The 27,565-nt window shown below is 38.0% G+C and overlaps 1 protein-coding gene across 2 annotated transcripts in view; it reads left to right on the top strand.

Moving 5' to 3' along the window:
• Positions 1-27,565, top strand: part of ptch1 (patched 1) — a 73,249-nt gene that overhangs the window by 8,725 nt on the left and 36,959 nt on the right. For both annotated transcript variants that reach the window (XM_072281644.1, XM_072281643.1), the window contains exons 3-8: positions 21,168-21,357; positions 21,615-21,684; positions 21,802-21,893; positions 25,430-25,628; positions 25,860-25,981; positions 26,906-27,053. In XM_072281644.1, coding sequence (XP_072137745.1) covers positions 21,168-21,357; positions 21,615-21,684; positions 21,802-21,893; positions 25,430-25,628; positions 25,860-25,981; positions 26,906-27,053 — 821 coding nt within the window. The remainder of the gene's footprint in view (positions 1-21,167; positions 21,358-21,614; positions 21,685-21,801; positions 21,894-25,429; positions 25,629-25,859; positions 25,982-26,905; positions 27,054-27,565) is intronic.

Raw genomic sequence — 27,565 nt, 5'->3', positions numbered from 1 at the left:
CAGCAGAGTATGATCGCTGCAGCGCTCTCTCAGTGAGCGTGTGTGTGTGTGTGTGGTCCTGTTTTGGACGGCTTTCAACTTTCAAAAAAACATTTGTCTCAGGAAAAAAGTGAAGTCGTACAGACTGGAACGCATGTTTGCAAAGTAGATTAATGTAAGCTAGCGGGAGGTGACGTATGTTTAATGTAATTGCAAGTCAGTATTGCATTAAAAGGAGTTTTCTATAAGTAGTGTTTTTTTTCCCTGTGGTAGGAAGCTAAGTTCAATTAAAGATTTTGTGAGCTTTGATCTACATTATAGTGATTAAAAACAATGGGGCTAAGATGGTGAATTGTTCATTGATGCGTGAGTAGTTTACGAACTGAAATACAGTTATTGAACTTTTTAATACTGCAAGTGAACAGCTTTCATTGTTTAGTAGAGAGAAATGAAAACATTGTTATTTATCCAAATCCTGTCAAATGATTGACATGCAGTACCTAATAATAGTTGGGAAGCTTTCGAATATGTTGTGTTAAGGAAGATTTAATTGAAGATATGAGTAGAATGGCATAATTAGTTTGAATAATTCGGACTAATCATAAGTCATTTTGAGTTATTAAATATTTTCCAGTATCTCAAGGATTACTTGTATGCCTTTTAATGTAACAGCTCCAAAGTTTATTCTGTTAGCTATGCTTCTACTTTTATTTGTTTAACTATTTTCTGTTATCTGTGGCTGTGTTTTTTTTTAAAAAAATAGTTTTTACCTTTTCATTTGCTTCACATATTGCTTATTTTTCCCCCTCTGTCGTCCCTCTCGCTCCCCCTCCCCAAATGGCTGACAGCAGCAGGAATCTTGTGTAGCTGTGTGTGTTCTCAGTGGAGTGTGTAACTCTTTGGTCACGAACATGGGCACTGCACAAATAAACTAAAAGAGCAGCAGTTGCATACTTCTGTGGTTAAGTGTATAAACAGAAGGCGATACAGAGCAAAGAATTGAACAGAGGGGAGTTATGCAGGTGATGGACGGGTGTGGGAGGTTGGGTTCTCTAAAGGGACAAACCCAACTTGGTTTGCAAAGTTTGGGGTATACAGTGACAGGGAAAAATACCAGCAATGACATTTTACAAGGTTCAGTCTGGCAGCTTTTGATCAAAGATTTGAAACATTTCTCATGTATCATAATAACACGTGTATTGTATATGCTTATTGAGAAACTGGTACAATGTCAGCCCATTTAAAGAAGCATGGATGAAAACAATCCTTACTGCATTTGACATTCACAAGATTTTGGTTTCTAAAGAAAATGAACCACACCAAATGCAATAGGATGCTGGCAATTTCAATAAATCTCAACAAACTTGTGAGTGATATTGGAGTAAATAAATGCACAATTTAACTGAACAGTCCCTCACGTGGATAAAATTTGTTTGGAAAAAGTTTAATATAATCAGAAATGACCTTTTGCCCTCACTTTCTTGGCATCTTTCTCAGCTATTGCAACTCAGTCAATACTTGCTGCATCAGTGTGTGCGCAGTTTCCAGTGTAATTCAAAACTGGAACCTCTAAGCAACGTGGCATAATCGATACCAATAAGAAAATACTCTTCTCCCTCGATTGATTGTTATTCTCTGTGGGCAAATTTAAATGTCATTTGCTCCTAGAATCAATAAAACTCTTAGGCTTCCTTCGAAAATAAATAATTTTCTTTTGGATTTCTGCTTTCTATATAAATTGATATAAAAAATTGAACATGTATTGAAATGTCCTTGTTTATATTAAAATTATTTAGGTCATCTATCTATTAGAAATCCTCAGCACAAACACTCTCGTTAAATAAAAAAGAACAGATATTCATGCCACAACTGACTGTCAATGACCATCTCCAAAAAGTCTTTCACAACCTGCTTTGAACATTCAGTAGCATTACTATTGTTGAGTTTCCCACCAGTCACATCCTGGCAGCCACCATTGACCAGAAGGCCTGTTACATTAGTCAGTTAAAATACTCTTGCTGCAAGATCAAGTTGAATTTATTGTCATGTGCACAAGATTGGTGAGGTACAGGAACAAGACAACATTTCATCGTCAGTGTGATTACAGGTTCAAACAACATACAAAACATAATTTTTTGTATTTTAATGTATAATTTATCAAACTGAAGAGGGAAGGAAGACTGTTTTGTGTTTGCACTAATATCGTGATTTGAACAAAATCTATAATATTGCAGCAGGTGGTCTGTAGTGTTTTGTTGCTGATGTAGGATTTAGTCTTTTGCAGGTTGGTTCCGCATGTGATGGTTGTAGGCAATAGTTGTTCTTGAATCTGGTAGTTAGCGACTTCAGGCTTTTGTACTCTTACAGTGAGCAGAGTGCATGGCCCGAATGTTGGTATCCTCAATGATAGATGCTGCCTTCTTGAGGCGCACGTCCTGTAAATGATGCAGGTGGTGGGGAGAGCTGTGCCCATATTCGACCGGGCTGCGACCACTGCTCTCTGCAGCTTACAATGTACAGTATTGGAATCGTGGTTGCAGGCCATGACACAACCAGTCTGATCAGAGACTGGGTATTCTGTGGTGAGTAATTCCTGACACACGAAGACTTTACCACTTTAAAAGGAAATAATGAAGGAGGCCCAGTGGCTCCCTATTTGAGTGCAGCACCCAACAAGATTCGAGCTTGACGCCGTCAAGGGCACTCGAGCATTTCATCTCTCACATTGGGCCATTGCCATAATGTGTGATATCTACAAAGGCCACTACAGTTACTCATCTTGATTATTCTTCACAGCATTTCCCAATCTGCAAGCTCTAACATCACGAAGGACAAGGGCAACAGTGCGTAGGAACACCAACCACACGTTCCCCTCCAGTTATCTGTCATCCTGACCTGGATGTATTTCATGGTTGCTGGATCTAAATCCTAGCACCCCTTACCAAACAGTACTGTGAGGGTACATTCATCGGAAGAACTGCAGAATTTCAAGATAGGCGGTAACTTTATTTGCTACTTTCTCAAGGGCAATAAAAGATGAGTAGTAAAAGGACTGGCTGTGCCAGCAATGGCCCGAAACAGGAAGAACTGCAAGTTGTTATGAATTTGTTTAATAATGTTCCAGGAGAGGGACCTCTTTGATAAAAATCCAACCTGTTTCTTGCCATGTGCCATACTTAGGCACACTGTATCCTTTATCCTGCATTGCATAAACTGGTTTACTTGCTTCAGGAACCTAATGTAATTAATACTGATGATCTTAAAAGAATACTTTTAAATTAGCAGCCTTGCATCTTAGTCGGCTTGTACTTGATTGTTTTCTTTATTTTTTTTCTACCACTGTGTACTAATGATAAAATTTCAGCACAGTACTATTTGATCATCATTCTAATACAGCTTGATGTTGATGAAAAGTTTAAAATTACATTGTTTAAGTTTATCAGCGACTGTATCTAAATCACAAAACATTTTGAGAAACAAAATGAGAAAAGTGAGCTGTAGGCGTATAAAAACTGTGCTTCAAAGACTGTTATAGAATAAATTGTTTTTTTTTCCCCAAGTATTTCATACTCCCACTCCATCCAAGAGTTTTGCATCTACAGTCCACAAAACCTCAGTTAATATTCCTGCCAACAGCGTGTCACTCTATCTCAATCTAAGCAAGCTATTTGACAAATGGGGCCTCCCTGTTCCAGGATACTCCCTTGTACTACATTATGTTGCTATGATATAAATTTAATGGTTAGGTTCCTCTTAGGAAATGTACTAATTGTTCTTTATTGGTACTTCCAGCAGCTCCAAGATCCTCCTACACACCATACCGCGTCAACATGAAGTGAATTTAATGGCTAAGTGAACATTAGGATACTTTTTTTTTTGTCCTAATATTAGTCTTTACTGAACTTCCCGGTCCTATGTGGAAAGATCTACCTGAAGGACAAACCTAAGATTACCAGAAATAGTCAATTCAAAATGAAAAGTATAGTGACTTTGAAAGTGTACATGGCTTTCAGTTATTGCACAAAATGAGCCTTGGCAATACAATACATAAAAATTGTGACATGACAGTCAGCATTAACAAAATTTAATATTAACAGTTTGTAATCTAGTTCAATGTAACAGCCCTAGCATGCGTGTAACAGAATCACCAATCCAATGGGCAGCATTGACATGACAGTTTGCACATTTAACAGGAGAGTGCATAATAAATTAACTTTTCTAAACTTTGGGCTTTTCATGATCTTCCTTGTACCCAGAGTTCAAAACACAGGCATCTTAACTTTAAAGTTGGTGTTGGTATTTCCAACACCAAATCTTAGAGAGTTCTGTTCTCTGAGAGAAGTAGATGACAGGTCTCCAGAACTATATGAACAGGAGCAATTTTTTTTTAATATATATCCTTAGTGCTGCTGATCGTGTCAATATGTTCTTAAACTTGTAACCTCATTGCGGGCGTGTATCTAGAGTGCATTCACTAGGTGTTATCTTTGCATACTGGAAGACCTGAATGAAGAGTGTTGTGGCAGGTGCTGAGTGGCTGAGGCAGAGTGGATTTATTCTGGTCTTCTGTCTTTTTCAGACCTGTTTATTTCAAATTCGCATAGCATTTTCACAGCTGGCCAGACTCTGCTGATATCCCTGGGTGGGTGGGGGTGGGTAGCTACAGATGCAATGAGCAGGTGAGACAGCACTTTGCGATGGGAGAAACAGAGTGAACATTGTACTGACCCTTCATCAGAACTGCTGTTATCTACACCATGTATGTCTCTCAGTATTTTGCATCACTTCCTTCTTGATCTTAAATGAAACATCATCTAATTAAAGGATGAGATTTGCCTTTGGATTTGAACACTGATTTCACATGAGCATCTTGGCTGCTCCTTGTATTCCTACCAATTCTTTTCCTTTGACTTCAGTGACTTTTATGGCTAGTGATTAGATTTTTATTCATTTAAGGTTATGAACCAATGATTAATTCCTCACCACAAAATCCCAGAAGGACGTGTACTGTACTGTGGTGTACTATTACTGTTATTTTTCTCCTAAACACCTATTCTCATATAACCAAGGCACAAAAAGTTGCAACCAGTATTTAAAATGTGGCGCTGCATCTAATATGAAGGGTAGAACCAACTGCTCCACATTTTAATTGAGACATGAAGTAATTTTTAGCATTGAGTTATAAAAGCATCAGATTGTTATACTTTAATTCTGTGCAGATAATTTCCCCAAGCACCTATTCCTCTTGCTAAAGTGTTCTGACTCCCTAAATCCCATACAGTACCCTGGAAAGTTTCATGTTGTGAAAGACACCATAAAGATTCGTGGAAGAGTTTGCAGTTGAGGGTGTATAGTTGTAGAGAGCCATAATCATAGAATCATGTAACACAGAAACAGGCCCTTCTACCCAAGTGGTCCATGCTAACCAAGATGCCCATCCAAGCTAGACCAGTTTACCAGTGTATAGACTAGTGCTTGATGTTTTCTCCCCCTTTATTCTTCAACACTATGTTCTGTAGTTCATAGTAGTGCATTTTGAACAGTTGACAGCTTTGCAATTCCAGGTTAGATTCATTTATACTCAGTTCTTCAGACATGGCCTTGGATAAAGAAAACTCCTTTGGCCCAGGGTATTTATTGGTTTAAGTAACTATTAATAAACAAGGAGTTCCAAAAATAGTGTCTTAGGCATATGAAATGCTAGCCTTTGATTTAATAAATTGTTATTTATTATCATAAAAGCTCATTAAATGTTTCTACAGCTGCTGCAGTAAACAATTTGACTTGTATTTACATTTGCACATAAAGGTCAGATTACTAGTTCATGGCCTTAAGGCTTTTTTAAAAAAAAGCTAACAGCTTTGCCTGGTCAAACTAATCATGAATCTGTAATATTTCTAATTTAGAGTTCAACATTGAAACATTAATCTTTTTAACACTTGTAAACAGGAATGTCTTCAGCTAGAATTTGGTATAACATTTTAAAATTTTGCATTTTGCAGTTCAGTAATACATTGGAAAGTTCATTCATCAAAACCTGTTTTCGCTGCTGTAAATCATTAAAGTAGACATTTTAAATATCTGTGTTGAAATAGATTCTGTTTCAGTCCTGTGTTGGTTTTCATTCACTGAATGTGGATGTTATAAGAAGTACTGCCATACATTGTCCATCCTTAACTTTCTCCTCAGTTCAGGGGCAGTTATTGGTCCAAGTCACATTTGTAGATCTGAAGATCAGAAAGGATAAGGGTGGAAGATTCTCATTCTCGAAGGACATTTGTGAACAATGTAGTAGCTTCTATAGCAGGCTTAGTTTCACTACCAACATCACTGAAACTAGTTTTAATTCCAGATTTATTAAATTAATTCAGTTTTAAATTTATCGCTGCTGTTATGGCAGTTGAGTGCTCAATGGTCCAGAATGCTGGGGGCATGGCCAGTTTCACAGCTATTACGTTATCATGCCCTGTATTTTGTGTTGATTTAAAATATGTCAGTGAAGTAGCATTTCAGTGTAAGAGAAATACAGATTGTGTCAAGAAGTTCCTTAATGTAGTGTTACCAGTATCTCACTGCAAAGCCCCTTGACATTCAAACCCCTCTCTGTTTAATATTGGACAGCCCAGAACAATGCATATTAATTTTAATATTAATTTTACAAGATCCAATCATGTTCTTATAAATGGTTTTGTGTGATGGATCAATGTTTAGGCTGTGCACTTCTGTGCTTGAAGGCTAAAATAAGACAGCTTCCAGATGTATGAGCTGAGTGATCCATTTGTTTGGATCTTGCTTCGCAGCTGATGCCCAGATTAGTGCTGGCTGGACAGAGCTATGGGAGATTTGTTTCGTTTCCATCCTGCCATGTTTATATTTCATTTGGATTTCTCCTTCAAAGCTGACCTTCCCGTGACCTGCTGATAGACTACGTCCACCAGATACTCACCACATCTTGGCCACAGCTGATCTCAGATTGAAAAAAAATTAGATTGTGCCTTAATTTCCATTGTGTTTTCATTGTTCTGCTTTGGGATTAACTTGGTCCAGATAAATTTGGACCTAGTGCTGAGATGTTGGTGGTTCAAAGGAACTGGTCAATTAACATGTTTTTACATTATTGGGAATGTGTTTTGACAACTGATTGGCCTGCTGCATATGTAGATTAAGATGTTTCAGTGTTAAATGTTTATGATTAAATTAGATTTAAAAAGTACTTCTGTCATTGTTGATGGAATAGAGGGCAAAGCGGTTGATGTTATCGTGCTTAGTGATAAATATCCAAATAAAAGTCTTCCAAAAAGGAAAAAGAAAATAAATGGCTAGTGTACAGTTTTTTAAAATAGTATTACTAAACGACTTTTGGCCCAAGGCTCAGGAATCCTGCCCAAAAATGCCATATGTATTACACAATCAAGCCCTGCAATGTAAACAGAATACTGTGCCATGGAATCAGGGTGGTCCAAACCTCCATCCCACTACTCTCCGCAGCACCCCCCCCCCGCCCTTTTAAAAATTCTCTCTGCTGTGAAATGACCACAGTAGTTGTAGTGTTATTTCTCTTTTGGCTGCAGAGCCGGGTTTTGGAACAAAACTGACAGTTAACATTTGAATTATTACAAGGCTCTGGACTGCCAAAGAACTGCAACTGAATTTAAAATCAAGTGGAATTTGAGTTAAATGTAATTGTCTCACTGTTGAAAAAGGTTATTATTTGTAAGAAATTTTCAAATCCTACTAACACAATGTATTTCTGCTAGAAGTTTTCTGCAAAATGAATTGTCCAGTTTAAAACTGTTCAAAGTATTTGATGTCAAATATTTAAATTTGAAAAGCGATATACTATCTATGTGGTTTATTCATCAGCAAACACTGCAGGTGATTACTATGCAAGGACCTCAAAATGGGTATAATTTTCTCTTTAAAGATACAAGTCTTTTACTTCCCTCAGAATTCAAAAACAAAAATGATTGTGACAAATTCTCTTTGACAAGTCCAAAAATCTAACATTCTTCTATTGTTGAGTGGTAATTCTCTTTTTTGAATAGAAGAGTTGGTTTCTGTCAAGTTTTTTTTAACTACCTTCGTTTCAATACCTGCTGTAAGAGGAACAAATGTTCTTCATCCTTGAGATCTTTTGGAAAAAATGGGTGGACCTAGCGGTTTTCATTTTTTTTAAGGCAACAGTTTCACATGCCTTGCACAATATATCTCTTCGTTTGTTTCCCACACCAATTGATTTATCATTTTGCTTGCAAGCAGACTTAGAATGTTAGGGCAGGAGCACACTCACTTTTTTCTCGTAACTTTTTTGTTGCAGGCCGAAACCAGTTGACTTGAATAAATTTTTCTGCAGTCTGAATGAAGCCAGCAACGTGGAAAAATCTTACCATTCAGGGTTGTCTGAATGTACATTTCAGCCACACAGTAAGCTGTATTTGTAAGCAGTGGACTGCTAAATACAACCATTTTTCGCAGTGGAGAGTTAGACAGGTGATTAGCATAATTAGCACAGACCACGCTATACATATGGAAATGTTAAGTGTGTAAATGCCAGCTGCGGTGTAAAATTTATGTCAGGGGGTCGACAGGGCTGTGTGAAAGTATTGTGTTACAGCTGCAGGTCAAAGCCTCCATTTCTTACCCCCTTTCTTTTGATAGTGAATGCACTAAACAGAAGAGAGGAGAAAAAGAACGAGAGAGAGAAGAGCAAAAGAAGTATAACATATAACACTTTGGAAAAACATCATGATTGCTCCAAAAATTTCTATTTTCTTTAGTGGATTTCCATCTTCAGTGCATCCCTATATTTGTTGATTGACTGTTTTTCATCTGAATTTCCAAGTAATGTTGCATCTATTTCAATGTCTAAAAGGTCTTGTGAAGTACTTTTAAAAGTAGCAACTGTTTGGAATGAAATGCGAAAGAAGGGGCTTATTAGCTTGATTTTTTTTCATCAAGGTATTTTTTGAGACACATTTTTGTTCATTTGATGGGAAACTAAGTACAAGTTTCATGCCCCATGACAAGAAAACAAACATTAACAGAAAATAATTCGATATTTCAGTGGAATCAGTCATTTGTTATAAATTGTTTGTGCAGTTTTTACTTTTGTATCTATTTTATGACAGACTTGTGGTGTTGATGGTGAAGCATGGTTAGCATCACACTGATCCAGCGATGAAACTTCCTCATAGCTGCAGGGGGTCCTTATGAGTCAGTCCCTAATCCAACTAATCCTAGTTGCAACAAAATCATGAAAGTGGCCCCCAGTGAAGTGTGTTTCCCTGCACAGATGCAGAAGGAAAAGTTTTGGTTATAAATCACTCCAAAATGATCCATACAGACTGGGGAGCTTCTGTGAAGCTGGAGGCTGCCATTGTATTTGCCCATGTGGCCTACAGTGGAAAACCAATGAAAAGAGACTTTGTTGCTGAGAGGTGAGGCCTGTTCGGAACTGATTGGTGATGTCAGCTTTAAAAGAGGCATGGGGTCAGTGTGACGCAACAGAAGTGAGTGTATTGATACGAAGTTGCAGCCTTAAAACCAGTGGCTGTGTTTCATGAGACACTGTGCAAAACTGGTTGAGTTAAAAGCGTAGATGTTTGAAGTAAATAGTAGTTTTCCTTATTTTGAATTCAATTTTAACCAACGATGTTTAATGTTGTCACAAATATCAAATAGTTTTGAAAAAGAATGTAAAAGTTAATTTTTCATAGTTTTCCATTTGTGAATGTTTGCTGTAATATATGATTCGTGAAAATCCTAAAAATTGAACTCTGCAGACTGGCACCTCTAATTCTATGTTGCTGCAAGGAGTAAATGGACTGAATGGTGGGGTGCATATTCGTGTAGACCAAGCTTTCAAGTGTGATCTCTGATCTTTGCTGAGTTAAGTGATCCAGTTAAGCAGACTCTGCAGTTGGTCTCCTGGCCAGCAGTTAGGTGGAAAATAAAATCAAACCAAGTTTCCTGCTTGTTATCAGAAACACCTGCTGGAAAATAGGCATGCCTGAACTTTGACTGACGGCAGAATTAGTTCAGCCAAGTGTCAGTAGTATTGAACTAGTTTATGCATAGTATTAGAAGATTTCAGTATCCATAAGATGGTACCCAAACCTGATTTGTCTCCTTCAGGAAAGAAAGCTGGAACAGTATCTTTGATATTAAAGTGCAAAATCTTAATACCACTCATGATCGGATTCATTATGTTTCACACATAGTATTATGTTAATGCTGTGTAGATGGTAAAGATGAACTCTTTTCAGTTTTGCATTATGTTGACTGAAGGAATGTGGAAGTTATTTGCAGAAGCCTGAGTGAAATGGAACATTATCCAAGACCCAGTTTTCTCCTGGTAATTGAAATGGAATTTAATAGAGGAGGGGCTTTGTTTGCCTCAAATAAATGCATCAGGGGAACTTGGGAATGGGGTGATGGTGTTGGGGTAGTACCGTTCCATTCTTTATAAATTTCCTGACTTCAGGTTCTCCAGTGACCAACAAATTAGGCACTGCGATTAATTCAATGTACAGGTCCTTTTGAGAGCCCCGGTTTCCCAGCCCAGAATCCCAAACAGAAATTGGGCAATTTAATAGATATCCCAGACCTGGTTAGTTTTTATTTAGATGAGATTTAGATTATGAGGACACTCAGTGCTCGTTTATTGTCATTTAGAAATGCATGCATTAAAAAATGATACAATGTTCCTCCAGAGAGATATCACAGAAACACAGGACAAACCAAGACTAAAACTGACAAAACCGCATAATTATAACACATAGTTACAACAGTGCAAAGCAATGCCGTAATTTGATAAAGAGCAGACCATGGGCACTGTTTTTAAAAAAAGGTCTCAAGTCCCAATAGCCCCATCATCTCACGCAGATGGTAGAATGGAGAAACTCTTCCTGCCATGAACCTCCAAGCGCCGCAAACTTGCTGATGCATTGGAAGCACCCGACCGCAGCCAACTGAGTCCGTCCAAAACCTTCGAGCCTCCGACCAGCCCTCCGCCACCGAGCACCGAGCACCATCCTCCGCCGAGCGCTTCAACCCCACCCCAGCCGCTGAGCAACAAGCAAAGCCAAGGACTCGGGGCCTTCCCCTCCAGAGATTCTGGACCACACAGTAGCAGCGGCAGCGAGGCATTTCTGAAGTTTCATCAGATGTTCCTCCGTGCTCTCACGTCTGTCTCCATCAAATCAGGATTGTGCACAGCACCCTACTTGACAGATAACAGATATCATCATCACCGGAGTGGCTGCTGTGAGCTGCGTCGTGCTGCCATCTTCTCCTCCCTGAGGATTGCCAGACCTGCCTGCAGTATTGTTTTGCTGTTCCTCCACAGTCAGTATAAAATCATCATTGCAATCTGAATTTTTAAAAAATCAACTAATCCTCAGATTTAAACTTGTACAGGGTGAGCTGTATTAGCACAAGCTAGGAGCTAGGTTAGAAGATGGAGTTATCAGTGCTGGTTTTGTTAAGCTTGTGCTGGTAGAACAAGCATGTCCATTGATTTTTGGGCTGCATTTGTATCCTGTATCAATGCCAATGTGATTATTTTTGAAGTTTCTGTTGTTAGTGTTGAAACTAAAGTGCAAAAGAAGACAATTCTGGCTGAAGAAATGCCCCTCCCCACCTCCGTGACATTTTAGGAATGAGGATTGGTACTTTAACACACTAATACTGAGGTGGGTATTTTGACCATCATTACTGCTGCTGTTGGCCAGTCGGCAGGGCTTCACTTTCCAATTTTATTCCTATCCAATGTTGTTACTCAGTTTTGTGCCATAAAGTATAGGTGAGACTGAACACTCATTTCATTCATTTAGATAACTTTCATGTCTGCGGGTAGCAGAAAACTTGCTGAAATTCCCAAAGTAAACTTCAGTAATAGTGGATGGCAAACGGAAATTTCAAGTATTAAACTGCAAATTCCATGGTTACCACAGATGGAACAAAAAGTGTAGCATTACATTGGTTCAGAAGTAATTTTCAACTTTAATTCACACATATAAGACAGGGGTTTGCTTGGATGATTTTTAACAGCACTATCACAGTTTACATACAAACAGTGAGACCATGCAGGCAGTGACATGATCTGAGATTCACACATTTGGAAATGTTGATTCAACCTGATCAGGATTGGCAGAGTGAGTGAATATGAAAAGGGATTCAGAAGACGTGCACCAGTGCAAGGCAGTTTTGAGTAAAACTTCACAGCAACAGATGGTGCAAACAGCAGACTGGTAGAATTTTAATATTATTTCAGTTTGGTCAATAGGTAAAAGCCTTATTGTCATTTAAAATGAAACCTGAGTGTTTGCGTAATAAGGGGCTCATTTCCTTCAATACAATTTATTGAAGTAAATTATTGTGACCATGCTCGTGAAAGAAGTTTCTTGAACATTTATTATTCCATGTCACAATATATTTTAATATATAAATGCCTGAACTTGATGCAGTACCTATAAATTAACTGCTGACCTTGGAGTTCATGAAATGACAGAGTACATCAGAAACTTGAAATTCCTCCTTATAATGGGGTGCTGATTAACGTGAATGATTCTAGCCCCTCACCTTTGGTTTTGGGCAAGTACCCCTGTCAATGTTGCGGTTCATTTTGTTCTGATGCATGAACTTGCCTTGTTATGGAAGCTGCCCTGTTTTTCTGGTTTGCGTGAATGAGGAAGGAGCCTATGATTAAACCTGGAAGGAGCTCCAGAATTACACGTTACACTACAGGTGTGGGGCAGGAACCCGTTGATAAAAGCTGTTCTGGCTGCAATTGGACAGATATGACTGGAAACAAACAATAGCAATTCTACAGAGCTCAACAGCACGTGAAGCTCTGTAGGTCACTGATTCCAAGACGTCGAAAAGTTAGGAAATTGTGGCTCTATTCACGTGCATGAATCATACACTAGCATTTTAACTGCTTTGTGTAAGAGGCAAGCTTTTGGTTGGTGACAACAGAGAAGTCAAGAATGCAATTTTTGAGGAGGGAATTAGGATTTTCGAATGGGGTAGAATAGTACCCATGAACAGGAACTATCTACTGGGTTGACAGGCTGGGGAAAGTTAGGGAAGTTGAACAGTAAGCACCGTATTGGTAATGTTGTCATTAATCTGGCAGAAGATGAGCTGGTGAGTGAGGATGGACTGCAATGAAAATGAAGAAGATAGGCAGTAAAGGCAAGGGAAAGGATGATCTTGATCGACATTTGGGCCAAATGGTTTTCAAAGTAGGGGGGCAGTGTTTCAAATGTTATTTTGAGACCATAATAATTTTGTACCTGAAAATCAATCTAGTCTTATCAATTACAGCCTTTGTTCATAACTGATGGTAGACATTTACTATTGTATTTGCTGAAAAATTCTTTTTTTAAGATGATAGCCTCTCTTCATGCAGTTCAATTATTTTACATATTTGAGAGGTTTAATGATTTTTGTTTATCGATTTAAAAATGTTAGTGGGCAAAAAAAATCCTTTCAGGTGAAACCCATGGGAATAATCAGAAAAGGGAGGTGCAGATTTAAAAAAAGCCGATCACCCTGTTGATAAACCGTATTGTAGGGGGGTGAAAATGGGAGAGGAAGCTTCGTCACCCACACCACAGAGCAGATTTTCCCAGCTGAATAGCTGGTGACCTATCACAACTGTTTTAAATAGCATAATCAGCCCAATGCATTATTGACCCTAAGACGCTTTTGGAAAAGTTAAGTATTGTTTGGTTATTTGAACATTACAAATTGTAAATGTGTGATAGGAGAAGTCGAGCCATGTGAAAGACAATAGTTCACAGGGAAATAAATCGGGGAATGGGATTGATAGGCTGACTGGGTTGAATTGCTTCTTGGAGGTTATTAGATAACTTCAGTCCATTAAATGAGTATCCATTTCTAGGGACTGGCATACTTATTAAATACATAAGGTGGAGTACCTAATGATTTTTTTTTTGTGATTAGGATCTATGGAGTTTAGCGTGGCTTCAATAAGTGTAGGTACATAGAAATACACATATTGATAGTATTTGCATCAGCTTACCTTAATTGTTGAATTTCATTGTGGGGGGAGTAGAAATTTGACCTGACATTACCCTGGAACTGTGATTTCTACTGTTCATATGTCCCATATGGGTGATGGAGGTTATGCCGAGAGATGATCGGGTCAGTGCGTGATGGGAGATCAGAAGATGGAATAGGGGTTGGATGGAGTCAAGAAGTTTGTCATTTGGAGGGTTGGGGATTTTGTACGGGAGTGAGTATTGTTGGGTGTGTTGACAGTCTTGGAGGCTGTATCAATTGGTGTCACCAGCTTGACACGATCTAACCTGGAAATAAATAAGATTATGAACCATTCCAAGAAAAAAATAGATTTTCAGGCACTAGTGCTGAAAACCTCTATGGTCTAAATTAATTTTTAAACATTTAAAATGTTTTGAAGAGAACAATTAAAATAATATCAAAAGCCATTATAATAAAATTGAAAAGAAAATCTAGTTGCTGAAAGTCTGAAATAACAGAAAATGTTAGCAAGATTCGGCAACTGTGGCTGCATCCAGAGAGAGAGGAAAAGGGAACTTTTGGATCTCCACAGATGGTGCCTCACCCAAGTACTTGAAGCAATTTTTGGTTATGCTTATTATTTATGTAAACTTTGATTTTTGAAAAATGAGGGAATGACAGTTGACATTTAAAATTATTTTTTCTTTGGAACCCAAGTGATTTTTATGACTAATGTGCTTCAAAAGCCTGTTGCACCTAGTTTAATGTGTAATTAAAATATTCAAGCTGTTTCTTTCAATGTAGTTTATAATTTAAAGGTTTTGGTAGATATTTACACACAATTCTAGAAAATACTACAAAACTGCATTTGATTGAGCAGATAATCATTGATAACAGCTTGAAAACTTCCATGTTTCTAGCTAGCATATCTGCAATTTAGAATTCCTCTGTTAAAATAGTGTGCAGCAAAAGCTGCTTTATTCCCCATGACACATTTCAGGTCTGTCAAGTGTATTGTTAAATGGGGAAATGAAACCTGTTTAAATATCCTGCTTGGGTTAACTAAAAGGAACATCATAAACATTTCAGACCATTGATCCTATATTCCCGCTTAAAGCCCAATGTCCTGTTCACCTTGTACTAATATTTACTCTTCTGTTGTCCGAAATTATGTTTCTGCTCCCATCCTTTCATTGTTCAGGTCTATGTAGAATGAGATAACAGAAGATAGATAAGATAATTCAGGCTAAAGCATCGAAAATTAGGATTTTTGATACTGATGAAAATCTCTGTGCTGGATTTAAGATTTGCTTTCATTTGAAAGTAACAAAAATGCAGGCTATTTATTGAAATCTTACACTGGAAAATGATAAATTGCTATGAAATACCTCTGTACATTTTGTAGTTAATTACATCAAAAGCTCTGCAAAGTACAGTCAGAGGGGTTAAGACTGTGGAGTCAATTGCCTGTGTGATTGTATAGTACATTCCAATGGTGGGATTCAGAAATTTTCCTCTTTCCAAATGTGGAGTCAATGTCATATAACATTGATCAACAGTCCAACTCCTTCAGATCTCTAATGGAATTTGACAGCGGCTTGTTTTGGAAATAATAACTACTGTTGATAGTAAACAGTTAGTCATTTTGAGAAACGATGAAGAATAACTTGCTTGTCCTAGTCAGGATTTGTCTTTGATACAAATTAGTGTTAAATTCCATTGATCCCAAAAGGAAATATCATCTCAAGCAAGAATTCCTAATAGAGTAGCTTTGGTACTGAATGAAAGGCTAACTTCTGCAGTTGAAGTTTTTTTTATCATGACCCTGCTGAGGATTTAACGTATCTTATTAGACAGTATTTTATCCGTATGGATGTCAGGGTCTCTACTGTTTCAGATTTCAGCTCTTCTTTGATTAGGTTGATAGTGGTGCTGGAAAATGTTACAGCAGTCTTGATACTAAACACTAGTGCAGACTGTCTCTTTGCTAGAGTAATGGAAGCTCTGTGGGAGTGATTGTTAATGAATTGTGTAAGTGAATCAGTTTAGGCTCTCTTTGCAAAACACTGATTACTATAGCAAAGCCTAAAGGAAAATTAAGGTTCAGAGTAGGAAAAAAAACAGAGTTCAAGTTTCACAATATAGTGATTAATTAGAACCAGGAAGTAATTGTCATGATGGGAAATAATGGTATATGGTGCACAAAATTGCTTTCCAGGTTGCAATGGTAATTTGGATTTGAAGTAAAGAAAATAAATTATTATAGTGAATGCTGAGTATTTCTAACTCACTTTGTTTATTTTACCTGTTGTGAGGATAACTTGCAATATTTCCCATAAATAGGGCGGCTCAGCGGCATAGCAGTTAGTGCAATGCGTTACAACACCAGCATCACTAATCAGGGTTCAATTCCCACTGCTGCCTGTAAGGAGTTTATATGTTATCCCCATAACAGTGTGAGTTTCCTCCCACATGCCAAAGGACGTACTGAAAGGGTTAGTGAGTTGCGGGCATGCTGTGTTGGATGCATGGCGACATTTGAGGGCTTCCCCAACACAATTCTTGTTGCAAGCTACGCATTTCACTGTTGGTTCAATGTACGCGAGACAAATGAAGGAAATCTCTTTAATCCTTAAAGTTTGTCAAGTGGCTTACTAATACAAATTGTTCTAAGTGCAGAATTTTAAAGTTAAATTTGTGTCCTAAAGTTGTGGTCTAAGTAGAAAATAGTAAATTTGCTACAGGTTTGAGATTCTTGTGTAGACAGACCAATTGGTTCATTTTAGAAATTGCGTTAATTATCAGTTCTTTTGTGTGCAATAAGTCAAATTTGTTGCAAAATTGGTCAAGTACTATACAATAATCTTCCAGTCTATGTTATAACACATTTGGTTTAAAAAAATCAGATTTAAAGAGAATTTATTCTGTTATGCTGAAATGTTACCTCTAGTCCACATGTTGTTTGTTTCTTTTATTGTAATAAAGGTTTCAGGTCTGAGACTACTGGAAATAAATTCCCAAGTATTCTATGTTCGATTACCAAAGTATTCAGGGAAAAAAAATCAGTTTTTGAGAAATACCTAATTTCAAAGAAATAGCCACAGAAATATTTAGATTTCACCCAGTGAAGTTCTTGAGGTGCAACACATACAGAATGTTGGAGGAACTCAGCAGGTTAGGCAGCAAATAGGTCTAGGCTCAAAACGTCAACTATTTGTTCATTTCCATAGATGCTACATGACCTGCAGCATTTTGTGCGTGTTGCTTGGTTTTCCAGCATCTGCAGGTTTTCTCGTTCTTCAGAAGCTGTTGTCATTCTTGTAATGTACAAAATGCAGGGTACTGCAGACACTACGGAACAGGGACTGTATGGTTTCTGTGAGCTTGTACCCCAAACAAGTTGTCCAATTCATCTGACAGATCTGAGCAACAACCACCCAGACCTCGCTTGGCTGATGGTGAGAGGGGCTTTCCAGTCAGAGCTTTCCTGTACAGGTGACGTCTTAGTCGCAATGTACAGTTCCTCATCCTGGTGGTGCTGCTCGTAGTGAGTCATATGTTTCAAATGTAAGGTTGTATTCTTCAGTTGTAATATCAAGAAAGGAACTGATGTTAGACTGGAGTCCAACATTGTACCAGGATTTCAAAATCCAAGAAGATTCCAGTGTGGTTTAGAAGTACTGGTAAATGAGATTGTGGTTTCAGGAACATTGCAACAGTCCTTTGGATCTGAAATCTTCAGCACGAATATTGGGGACTGGCACAGTTTTGGAGAGTCCATTCCCAATAATAATCTTCACTGGGAATATTAAATTTTTAAAGAATTGGAATGACAAATTAAACCTTCTATAAAATTTAATTGAAAATATATTGTTTAAACTTTATGTTGGATGTTATAACCTATAGTTTCTAAGAAAGATGACATAAGATTTCAGATGAATATTTTGATTCATTAACAAACTGACAAATATTGAAATTGTGAATGACTTGTAGTTATTTAGAAAAAGTTTAATTTTTAACATTGACAAAAATCTTGACAGAGATTTTATGTATAAAAAGTACATAGATATTTAAGATTTTCAATAAAATGAAACAAAATCCTGGAATATATGCAAACAACAGGAATTCTGCAGATGCTGGAAATTCAAGCAACACACATCAAAGTTGCTGGTGAACGCAGCAGGCCAGGCAGCATCTGTAGGAAGAGGTGCAGTCGACGTTTCAGGCCGAGACCCTTCGTCAGGACTAACTGAAGGAAGAGTGAGTAAGGGATTTGAAAGTTGGAGGGGGAGGGGGAGATCCAAAATGATAGAAGACAGGAGGGGGAGGGATGGAGCCAAGAGCTGGACAGTTGATTGGCAAAAGGGGATACGAGAGGATCATGGGACAGGAGGTCCGGGAAGAAAGACAAGGGGGGGGGGACCCAGAGGATGGGCAAGAGGTATATTCAGAGGGACAGAGGGAGAAAAAGGAGAGTGAGAGAAAGAATGTGTGCATAAAAATAAGTAACAGATGGGGTACGAGGGGGAGGTGGGGCCTTAGCGGAAGTTAGAGAAGTCGATGTTCATGCCATCAGGTTGGAGGCTACCCAGACAGAATATAAGGTGTTGTTCCTTCAACCTGAGTGTGGCTTCATCTTTACAGTAGAGGAGGCCGTGGATAGACATGTCAGAATGGGAATGGGATGTGGAATTAAATGTGTGGCCACTGGAGATCCTGCTTTCTCACCCTGTCTCTTGCAAAAACGCCATCCCCTTCTCGTAATTCCTCCGTCTCCACCGCATCTGCTCTCAGGATGAGGCTTTTCATTCTAGGACGAGGGAGATGTCTTCCTTTTTTTAAAGAAAGGGGGGGCTTCCCTTCCTCCACTATCAACTCTGTTCTTAAACGCATCTCCCCCATTTCACGTACATCTGCTCTGACTCCATCCTCCCGCCACCCCACTAGGAATAGGGTTCCCCTGGTCCTCACCTACCACCTCACCAGCCTCCGGGTCCAACATATTATTCTCTGTAACTTCCGCCACCTCCAACGGGATCCCACCACTAAGCACATCTTTCCCTCCCCACCTCTCTCTGCATTCCGCAGGGATCGCTCCCTACACAACTCCCTTGTCCATTCGTCCCCCCCATCCCTCCTCACTGATCTCCCTCCTGGCAATTATCCGTGTAAGCGGAACAAGTGCTACACATGCCCTTACACTTCCTCCCTTACCACCATTCAGGGCCCCAAACAGTCCTTCCAGGTGAGGCAACACTTCACCTGTGAGTCGACTGGGATGATATACTGCGTCCGGTGCTCCCGATGTGACCTTTTATATATTGGCGAGACCCGACGCAGACTGGGAGACCGCTTTGCTGAACATCTACGCTCTGTCCACCAGAGAAAGCAGGATCTCCCAGTGGCCACACATTTTAATTCCACATCCCATTCCCATTCTGACATTTCTATCCATGGCCTCCTCTACTGTAAAGATGAAGCCACACTCAGGTTGGAGGAACAGCACCTTATATTCCGTCTGGGTAGCCTCCAACCTGATGGCATGAACATCGACTTCTCTAACTTCCGCTAGGCCCCACCTCCCCCTCGTACCCCATCTGTTACTTATTTTTATGCACACATTCTTTCTCTCACTCTCCTTTTTCTCCCTCTGTCCCTCTGAATATACCTCTTGCCCATCGTCTGGGTCCCCCCCCCACCAATTGTCTTTCTTCCCGGACCTCCTGTCCCATGATCCTCTCGTATCCCCTTTTGCCTATCACCTGTCCAGCTCTTGGCTCCATCCCTCCCCCTCCTGTCTTCTCCTATCATTTTGGATCTCCCCCTCCCCCTCCAACTTTCAAATCCCTTACTCACTCTTCCTTCAGTTAGTCCTGACGAAGGGTCTCGGCCTGAAACGTCGACTGCACCTCTTCCTACAGATGCTGCCTGGCCTGCTGCATTCACCAGCAACTTTGATGTGTGTTCCTGGAATATATGCAATTTGTAGAAACCAAGACTATAATGCATTTTCCATATTCTACAGAATCTTTCTTCATTTTGAAGCTGCAGTTGCAATATTTCTTAGCATTATGAAAGTTGAAATGTCTCTGGTCACTCTGTTCCTGTCTACTGCAAATATTTTTTAAATAGGGAAATGCAAAACATTGGATTTTCTTTTTGCAATCAATTTTAGAAGTGTACCAATTTCCATATGTGCAGTTAATATCCAAGTTGCATATATTTAAATAAATTGGGGATATGAAATATTATTTGGCTGTTTGCTTCAAGGAACTGAATTGTCTCATATATTAACTAATAGTTTTTTGTGTAACTGCATATGATAAAAGTTAAATTAAGTGTATGTTAGTGCTAAAGTGTTGTATGATTTAGCAGGAGACATTGGGGTAAACATTTGTGTATAACATGGGGACATTAAAATTCTTTTAGATATAATGGAGAAAATAGGTAGGTAGGGTGAATTGCATGTCTATTATCGTGCCTGCCCTGTTTGCTTCGTATTTATGGGACAGTCTGTGCTAATGACTTAGAAACACATCCAAACTTTCATTTCTTCTTGAGTGATTCTTAATGCCCAAGCAGCAAAGATGGCCATAACTAGATGGCCAAAAGCATTTTAAGAAAACTTATGTTGGATCAAAGGAAGGCACAAGGTAGTAATTTGGCCATGGAATTTTGTTACTTGTGTGGAGTAAGATATGAGAAGGTTGTTGGTTATCTTGAATATGATTTTTGCCTGTGGCATGCATCTTTCAGGAACAGACAATGGAAATGGCTCTATGTGTAAAGCAACTATTTGGAATGGGGAATGACTATTTGTTGCTTTATTCTGAGATTATTTTGTTGCAGGACATACATAGACATATAATACCCATGAATGTACTACCCATCTGAATCGAATGCCAGCAGCATTTCAGCTTGATTCAATATTTATTTTTTTTAACTATTTGAGCAATCTTATTCCTAATTTTTCACAAGTATCAATGCTGTAAGGAATTATAATGAAAATAATCATGGTATCAATCAGAAATTCAGCAATGTGATTGTCATATGACATTCCGATTAAATTAAATTTTGCAATTAAGTTTAATAATTTATGGGTAATCAATAGTTATGAAATTGATTACTCCATTCAACATTCCAATATTACTAAGTAATTTTCTTGTATTTTTCCATAGTTGGTAGCAGAGTGAGTCGAGAACTATCATACACGCGAGAGAAGATAGGAGAAGAGGCCATGTTCAATCCACAGATCATGATTCAAACACCACCTGAGGAAGGTGCTAATATTCTAACAGTTGAAGCACTGCAGCAACACCTTGACTCTGCACTTAAAGCCAGCAGAGTGCAAGTTTACTTGTACAACAAGTAAGTCACGTTGAATTAATCACATCTCTCAAAGTTAACTACCTTGCGTGAAGCACTTTATTTCCCATTTCAAAGGAAATCTTTGTTCTTCCAAGAAATTTGACTCTTAACTGGAAAATGTACTTAAGTGCTACCTTTTCAAGTCTGTGAAGTCTAGTCCTGTCATCGTGTGATTTTGTTGTATTGCCATCTAATCTTCCTGCATGCACATTCTTGTGTGCATGTTTTAATACTTTTTTCTCTCTCCCTCTCTTTAGACAGTGGACCTTAGACCACTTGTGTTATAAATCAGGAGCACTTGTAACAGAAACAGGTTGGATGGACCAGGTGAGATTAGAGTACCATTGAAATTCAAAACTATTACACAAAGTAAAATAAAAGTTTACTTCAATTTTGATCATTGCTATCATTGCTAAAATGAGTGATTGCTTCTGTTTTTATCAGCTTATCGAAAAATTGTATCCTTGTCTAATAATCACACCTTTGGACTGTTTCTGGGAAGGTGCTAAATTACAATTAGGAACAGTCTACCTACCGTAAGTAATTGCCTTCAGTTATAAATGTCAATATTTGGATTTTGTTAGCTGATATTATGTGAGGTTTTTTTGTTCACATTTTATATTTTTACTAAAAATATATATGGATCAATTAAAAGGCACAACAGACTACAAAGTAGAATGCAGTCAATAAATAGGTTCAGAATTTCCATGAGTTCCTTCATTGTTGTGAACTCAAAAACTTGAGAACCGGGCAACTCTTGTTTATTTAGCTATGTCTTGAGCTAACATTTTGTCTCAATAATAAAGTTGACACTGGAACTGAAGTGCCTACTTTAAGGGCAAAATGGGTTCAATGACAGTGGCACTAAGAACTTGTTCTCCAAACACAACTATTTAAACAGAGTTAAGCAGATGGCTTTAGAACCCTTGGGTTTGTAGGCTTTTCACCAGTCTAGGGTTGCCATGGAGAAGTCTGACATGGTGCACCAAGGCAGGCTGAGCACCTGTTCTTCACTAACTGTTGATCCAGGAGAAATAGGCATGCTCATGAAGTTCATGGCATTCCAAGAGTCAATTCACAACCATACAAACTCTCTTGACTACAGGCAAGGCATGTGGCCATTCCTTCAGCTTGGTAAGATGCCCATACCATCCTGACAAGAACCAGCAGTTCAGCCAAATAATGGGTTCAATGACTATTTTTTTTTTTTGCAAGGCTCAAGTCTCCTGGTGGAACCAAAGTGGGGCTTGAACAAATGTTTATCCTACAACCTTTCTACTCTGTTTTCATGGCTAATAATTTGATGACATTAGTCTCTGTTCTACTGCCCATTCCCATCAATCAACAAAGATATTTGGCTGCTAACATCAATTAGAAGAGAGTAATGAAAGCATATTTTCTCACATGTGGCTCTTTATCAGTCAGTTAAGTTTGCTATTTTAATCATGGAATGTGTAGATTTCAAAATTCTGATTCTCAAATCAAATTGTGTTATTTTATTTACCCTCTGTGGCTTGAGACTTGTAAATGTAGGCAGGGTCAAGAAACAGATAATGTAAAAAAAATTGAATTGTAAATAAGGGTTTTGTGTTTTCTGGTTGGGAGAATTGAAGCCTGGTTAGGCAGATACAATGTGGTTTGAACCACAAAGTAACCCAGCCAAAAGCTCTCTAATCTGTCAGCAGCAGGAAGAAATTCAAAAGGGGAGGGGGATGTTGGTTGATTGCCAGGTTGTCAAAGCTTATAAAGAAGTAAGGTATCATTAGCAGTAATAAAGGTAAGGTACTAAGATTCAGGAATAAAAACAACTTTGATTATTATAATACAGAAGACATTATGTCCTGATCTGTTGATCCATTTGAATGCTTTTTTCGTACCCTGTCAATGTGTAAATGTGACAGCCTTTAATGACAGAAACACTTGTGTATGCGGGCTGGCAGAACTCGCATATTCATAACAAATTTCTCTCTCAATATTAACCAATGAAGCATAAGAGGCAGAATTTGGAAGAGCATATCCAGTTGAAATATGATTGTATTTTATGTTAAACCCTGTGGGAAAAGGAATTATTCAATATTTTTCTGAGAATAAAACCATCCACATTTTTGATGCTTACATGGATCCGATTTGAAGAAATGCTGATACCATCGTGTTCCAACATATAAATGTTCACATTTTTATCATCGACATCCTTTAATTTTGGGAGGAATTTTTGGCAAGTTATTTTATTGTTAGGTTTTCAGCTAAGTCTGGTGAATGATAAAAGGGTGTATTTGTAGCCCTTCATTGCTGCCTGAAGTTGCCAGGAGGCGCTAGAGTTCATTTGAATTCCTATTAATTTCTCCTGTGAAATGCATTAGCTTCCCTTTTTGATGCAGATCAAAAATTGAAATTAATCAGGTAACATGCCTTTTTAGACCTTTTAACAACTGAGTCCTCTCAAAATTTCTCCTTGTATTCTTCAAAAATACTTTTTTTAAAATTTGTTTTTCCAATGATGCAGTGAATTATGAATTTTCATTCAGTTTTTGAACATAATGTCTAATCCTTTTAGATTATTGTGCTTTTGATAGCAGTTTCAGATTATTATTAAATTTGATAGTTAAGCTTCATTGAATGTGTTTGAAATGCCAGACTAAATATGTTACTAAAATCTACAGCAGGATGTGGTGGAATAGATTTTAAATTCACAGCTAAGTGGTAAATTCAGTATTTATTAATTTTCCACTCCTATATTCCAATACTCTCTATTCATTAGCTTTTTGTTTGGCTGTGGAAATTATGCCACCCCTTTTCAGTTTAACATTGTTTTAATACTACAAACGGAACAGAAAATTGACTATAGTTGGATACCTCTCTGCTTACATGAAATCCTGGCTCCCTGCATGTACAATACAATATGACTGAACTTGTAGCCGGTGGTGAGCCATCTGATTCAGCTTCTAACCTGTCCTACAGTCTCTTTATACATTTACCAGATCTGCTAATTTAATTCTCAAATGGCTTTGCACAATGTAATGCCAGAACAAGCCTGCAAAAGAGCTTACAAAAAACCAGCCACCTCCTTGGGCTTAGTCAACTGTCAAATCTTTCAAGAACCTTAAATGTTGCTGAATGTTTGAATAGTATATCCAATTATTTGAACTCAAAACAAATAATTAAAAAAGCATAAATTATTTAAAATGAAAATTAAAACACTTTAACCAATTAATATTTAAGCAAAAATAATTGAAAAGAGTAATTTGTACTAGCAGTGCACTACATTTATGTAAGCAGGCTAGATTGACAATCCATAAGATTTCTGAAGCTCAGCCATGCAAATTTGGATGCTCCCTACATCCTGAGAGTTACTTGTGACTGTCAGTCTGACTTGCTTTAATGTCAGACTGCTTGTGGAGTTCAGTGACAGAGGTGGACTTTCTGCAATTACACTGGAAAATTTGGGTGCTGGATCTTTCATCAGGTCGGACATGGCACAGGTTCAGCAGAACGATTCATTCTCTGACAAAGAATATCTATGCGAGATATTGAAAAGTTCTGTATGATGGAGATTTTTGTGTGAATTAATTGAATTAACATAATTACCCTGTATTTTCTAGTATTTACAAGCCAGTGATGTCATTCTATACCTCCCTAAAAATTGGAAGCAACTTCTACCTTATGCAGTCTATCTATACCTGCTTGCAGAGCAACCCATTCCCTCTATTTTTTCCTGTAACTTTTTTTTTCTCTCTTCACATTCGCATCAACTTCTCCCAGATTTTTTTCACTCAGCCACATTAGGAGCAATTAGCAGTGGCCAATTAACCTACAACACCCTTTTGGAATGTGAGAGGAAATTGAAGCAACCAAGGGAAATCTTCGCAGTCACATGGGGAATTGGCAGCGCTATTGAAGGACAGATTAATTCTGTATTGCTGAAACTCCACCAGCTACACCCTGTGCCTCCCAAACAACTGAGATACTTAGGTTTTTTTTGACCTGTGCCCAAATAGTGAACACAAATTGCCGAAATAAGTAGCAGCTGTCTTTAGTGAAAGTTTACTTAAAGGTGCAATTTATTTCTTGACAGAGGGAAGCCACAGTTGCAATGGACAAATCTTGACCCCTTAGAATTCCTTGAGGAGTTAAAGAACTTAAAGCATGAGGTGGATATTTGGGAAGAAATGTTGACCAAGGCTGGCGTAGGACATGGTTACATGGATCGCCCGTGCCTGAACCCCGCAGATCCTGACTGCCCACATACTGCCCCTAACAAGAACTCAACAACAGTAAGCAGTAACTAGATATTTTACTTGTGTTTCTGTATAGTTCTTTTGTATCAGGGATGATGTGTGTTTATTTCTGGATTTTTGACTTGCATATAACCTTACAGTCCTTCTCAAGCATTGCAATATCAATGGTAATAAGCTTGTAGTCAAACTGAAAATTCTAACAAGCTCTCGAGTTATATAATCATGTTGTTATAATTGTATGTCTGATGATGCTTATTAAATTTACAGCCTCTTAATATTGCCCATGTACTAAGTGGTGGCTGCCAAGGCCTGTCTAAAAAGTACATGCATTGGCAAGAGGAGCTAATATTAGGAGGTACCACCAAGAACAGCAGTGGAAAACTTCGCAGGTAAGCAACTGAACCAGAAACCATTGTACGCACACTAAATTATAGTCAATTAAAATAACAGAATTGTATGCAAATGAGATGATCTTGTCTCAGGGTCTCATTCCATGCTCTAAATATTCACAAAGCAAATGGGTGAAAGGAAGCACTCCAAAAGATTTTTTTTAATTAGAAAGGGTTGTCATGATAATGGCTGATTTTTAGTAAAGGAAGACACCTCTAAAATAGTTGGATTCCTGTTGCACTTAAAGGATCTTATAGAATAATTATAAACATGCTTATTTTTGATTTTTTTTAGTCTGGATGGTTCTAGCAGATGTGCTCTGTATATATGATTTATTACTTGGGTTGGGTGGATGTTGTGTTAAAATTGTTTTAAAAAGGTGCAATCTAGAATCCTTATTCATAGACTTTGATGGGAAAGAGATGCTTACTAGGGAGGAGGATTTCCTTCTGCTTGAATCCATTTTAAAATTTTTATCTGAATAGCAATGTTGTATCACTAATGACAGTGATATTCCAGTCCTTAGTTATGACTTTCTGCCTCCAAGACGTTGTTAACCTTAGGCCATGAAGGAAGTAACATTGAAAAAGGAGGAAAGCAAACTTGCTCTTGAAGCCATATTAGAAATAAAACTTCTTAAAGTGTGTTTGCTTTTACTTTAAACTATGTAAAGCTTAGTCAACTAATTAATAAGAAATAAGACAGCTAATGGTCAAATAAAATGTTTTCTTTCTCTGTCTCAGAGAAAATCTGAGTCGTACCTTTGAATGTTCATTTACAAGTCACTAAAATGTAAAAGTCAGATTTTTAGAAGGTGGAGAAAAGTAGCTGAGACATTTTGAGCTTTTCATTTCTGACTTGGTAAAGTGAGTTGATGATGTTTATTTTTGCCCCATCCCCCATCTCTTTGTACCTGTGTTCAGTGCCCAAGCTTTCCAGACCATGTTTCAGTTAATGACCCCCAAACAGATGTATGAGCATTTCAAGGGTTATTACTACGTTTCGGATATCAACTGGAATCTGGACAAAGCTGCAGCCATTCTAGAGGCCTGGCAAAGGAAATATGTTGAGGTAAAATCAAAAAGAAGCAATGGAAGTTCTTATGTACATGCTGAAATTTGTATGTTGGATCAGAATGTAACTAACATTTAAGGAAATGGGCACCTACTCCTGTACCCATTCACTGTCCATCTCCGATCATTGATATCATTGCTATTTGTTGCTGGGTGCAATATGACTGCTGTTAGCTCTGCATAAAACCAGTCAATGCACTTCAGAGAAAGATATGCTGCATGAGTACTTTGAAACAATTATCAGAGATTTGCACTTTTTCCAGCTCCTTTGTACAAAACTGCCCCTGGATAACTCTTAAGTTGGGCTTTAATTTTTTTAAATATATTTTTCCCTCCCCATCCCCCAATAACAGCAAACACATCCAAAACCTGATTTAAACATTATGTTTTGTGTTTTCTGCACCAATAAATTATATGTTAGGAAAATATTTTGTCAGTCATTTTGCATTGAAAATGACTTTCCAATTGTACTTAAATTTATGATCTGCCATGTTTGTTAAACTAGTCAGT

Source organism: Mobula birostris, chromosome 17 (assembly GCF_030028105.1).
Source record: "Mobula birostris isolate sMobBir1 chromosome 17, sMobBir1.hap1, whole genome shotgun sequence".
In the NCBI taxonomy this organism is placed as follows: Eukaryota; Metazoa; Chordata; class Chondrichthyes; order Myliobatiformes; family Myliobatidae; genus Mobula; species Mobula birostris.
This window is presented reverse-complemented; position numbering and strand designations above follow the sequence as displayed.